The 2,663-nt window shown below is 37.7% G+C and overlaps 1 protein-coding gene across 1 annotated transcript in view; it reads right to left on the bottom strand.

The window, feature by feature from the left end:
- DNAH5 (dynein axonemal heavy chain 5) overlaps nucleotides 1-2,663 on the bottom strand; it is a 223,620-nt gene that overhangs the window by 73,313 nt on the left and 147,644 nt on the right. The window contains exons 52-53 of the mRNA XM_023532947.1: nucleotides 2,018-2,171; nucleotides 1,270-1,537 (exon numbers count right to left, since the gene is read on the bottom strand). Coding sequence (XP_023388715.1) covers nucleotides 1,270-1,537; nucleotides 2,018-2,171 — 422 coding nt within the window. The remainder of the gene's footprint in view (nucleotides 1-1,269; nucleotides 1,538-2,017; nucleotides 2,172-2,663) is intronic.

Here is a 2,663-nt window from a genome sequence, read left to right as displayed (position 1 = left end):
GTTGTATTTACATTTTAACAGGACTTAAATTTTTAATCACTGGCCTTTTCTCAAACCTTAGAAAACAAAAGAGAAAACTATACATCGGCACTTCATATGTCTTTAAATAATCTGTGTTTAATTAAAAATATTATTGAAAAATATTATTGTCAATAGGAGTATGCCGAGATCAAAACTGCCCCAGTGGATAAGAGTTTGTTTAATATATAGAGAAATCTAGGTTCTAGGCCCAATCATTGATGCTTCTGCTTGCACCTCTGACAACTCCCTCCAGCTTCACTATCCCCAGTTCCTCCATTCGTAAAAGGCGGGGGACAGGTCGATTGGCAGTTCTGTCACTGGATACCATGGAACTGAAGAGCCAGTGTGGGAGGCAGGAGTGGGGTGTCTCCCCTCCACTTTTCACTGTCTCTCCTCCACTTTTCACTGTTTTCTCTATTATGGCTACCTGCAAGGTTTTACTGGGAAATAAAACTCTTCCAAATTATTATTAAAATATAACAGATAAAAAGTTTGAAATCCACCATCCTTGAATCGGAGTTCCCCTGAGGTTCTGATATGATAGGTCAGAGGTGGCACCTAAGTATCTCTATCACTTAAAATATGCACAGGTGATTTCTCACCAAAAGCTGAAAAAAAAACAAACATAAACTAAATGAATGATCTTTAACGTCTCCATTACTACTTTTACGTTCAATTTCATTTAGAGTAAGAGAAGCATCGATGTTCCGTAAGACGGAAGAACAGACAGAAGCAGAAATAGCAAGGACCCTAGTCAGAAACCTCTGGTTGACATTCTTTTTCAAGGACAGACACCATCAGAGGATTGCTGGAAAACGATTTCCAATTTGATTTCCAGCACTGCAGCCACAAGGAGGAAATGTCCAAGACGCATTTCCTCAGCTTAAAATACTATTAGACTGACTAACCCACTTAAAAAAAAGAACACAAATGCTATCGAAATAAAAAGCTCCGTGGCTTCCTGTGACATTCCAGAACGTGCCTGGGAATCCAACTGTGACAAAGTCTCGGCAGCAACATTGTACATTAATCCAAGGGGTACAGACTAAAGATCTTACTCTCTGACAACCATGCTCTGGGAAAAATAAGCTACCAAATAAGAAAGACTACCACCTTGCAAAAATCCTCAAGCTTTGGACAAAGTGACTTTGGGCTCAATTCAGTACAGACACAGCAAACAGCACAGAACGTAAACAAACACACACTGTAAACCTGAAACTCTGACATCAAAATTTCCAGTGCACTAACCAGCAACTAAGGCGTCCTTCGGCCATCGGCTGAACCAGTCAATAGTGCATCCTGAAACCAGGGCAGGGAACTTCAAAGCTCGATTTCGAAATTTCTCCCCCACTGGAGAAAAGCAGAGCACGGTGTGAAGGTTCTGTCGGACCCGACTCATGAAGTAGTCGTACAGGTTCTCATTGGTTGGGGGGCGCCTGGGGTGTTCTTTTTTCATGACTGAGATGAGGTCACTAGTAATTTCATCAATTTCATCACGAGCAAATAGGTTGGAAACCTGAAAAAGAAGCGCAGGCATTCAAATTCAGCACAGGCATATGGAAACAGATGGAAACAGATAGCTCCATATTTATATTGTCTTTCCTCCATCTGTGTCTTAAAGTCACCTTTGGAAAACTAACCAAAAGTCTTCAAGATGAGATGCACCACGTTTTAAAATACACCAAAAAAAGTATTTAAAAAATATAAAACAAAAAAATAAAATAAAATACACAAACGATTCTATAATTAACTGCAAAATAACAGCCTCTCTCTTCTGCTTTCTCGTTTTTCACGTGGAGCATTCAGTGACATTTTAAATGCATTTTGACTGGGAATTTTATTCTTCAAAAACCCAACAGAAAAAGCCATTCTTCAGACTGATCACCTAATCCTCGATAACAGCACTGATTCAAATCTCTAATGCAAAGAAATACAGACAGCTCCAGAGTTAGGACTCCGAAGAGACAAAACATATGAAGAATAAATGAGATCCTACCTCACCCGACGATAAAACGTTATTCATATATTCCAAAAACGACTCATCCTTAATCTCATTGTCCGTGAAAATAAAAGTGATCCCTTGGCCTTGCTGACCGGCCGTTCTATATAAAATTTTCAGGTCCTCCATCAGATTTGTTGCATTGTAAGATCTAAAGAGATATTGTCATTGTGCCATTAGCTAAACTATTTTGATGGGAAGGAAAGGTCCTTAAAACAATGCTTTATGCCACTCGGTGAATCAAAAAAAAATGCTGATATTGTTCCATCAGGTAAGTATTTCATCGTGTGTGAATGATACTGGTTCAATATATTTACTTGCAAAGATGAAATTGATTTTTAAAAATTTCTTTCAATTTCTAATAGCTATGCCTTTGGAAGTAATAGAGGTGCACATCTCAGCAAACTTTTGAGTACTTTGCTGTTTACTGAAGTCAAGAACTTTTTTTTATTGAGGTATAATCGACATTACAACATTACATTAGTTTCAGGTGTACAACATAATTCGATATTTGTATGTAATGCAAAGTGATCACCACAACAAGACTAGTCAATATCAAGTCAAGTAACATTATATTTACTTGCAAAGATGAAATTGATTTTCAAAACTCCACATTTTATGAAACATTACAATTAATTTTTTT

Source organism: Pteropus vampyrus, unplaced genomic scaffold (genome assembly GCF_000151845.1).
Source record: "Pteropus vampyrus isolate Shadow unplaced genomic scaffold, Pvam_2.0 Scaffold94, whole genome shotgun sequence".
NCBI lineage: Eukaryota > Metazoa > Chordata > Mammalia > Chiroptera > Pteropodidae > Pteropus > Pteropus vampyrus.
Note: the sequence above shows the minus strand (reverse complement) of the source record. Positions and strands in the feature narration are given on the sequence as shown.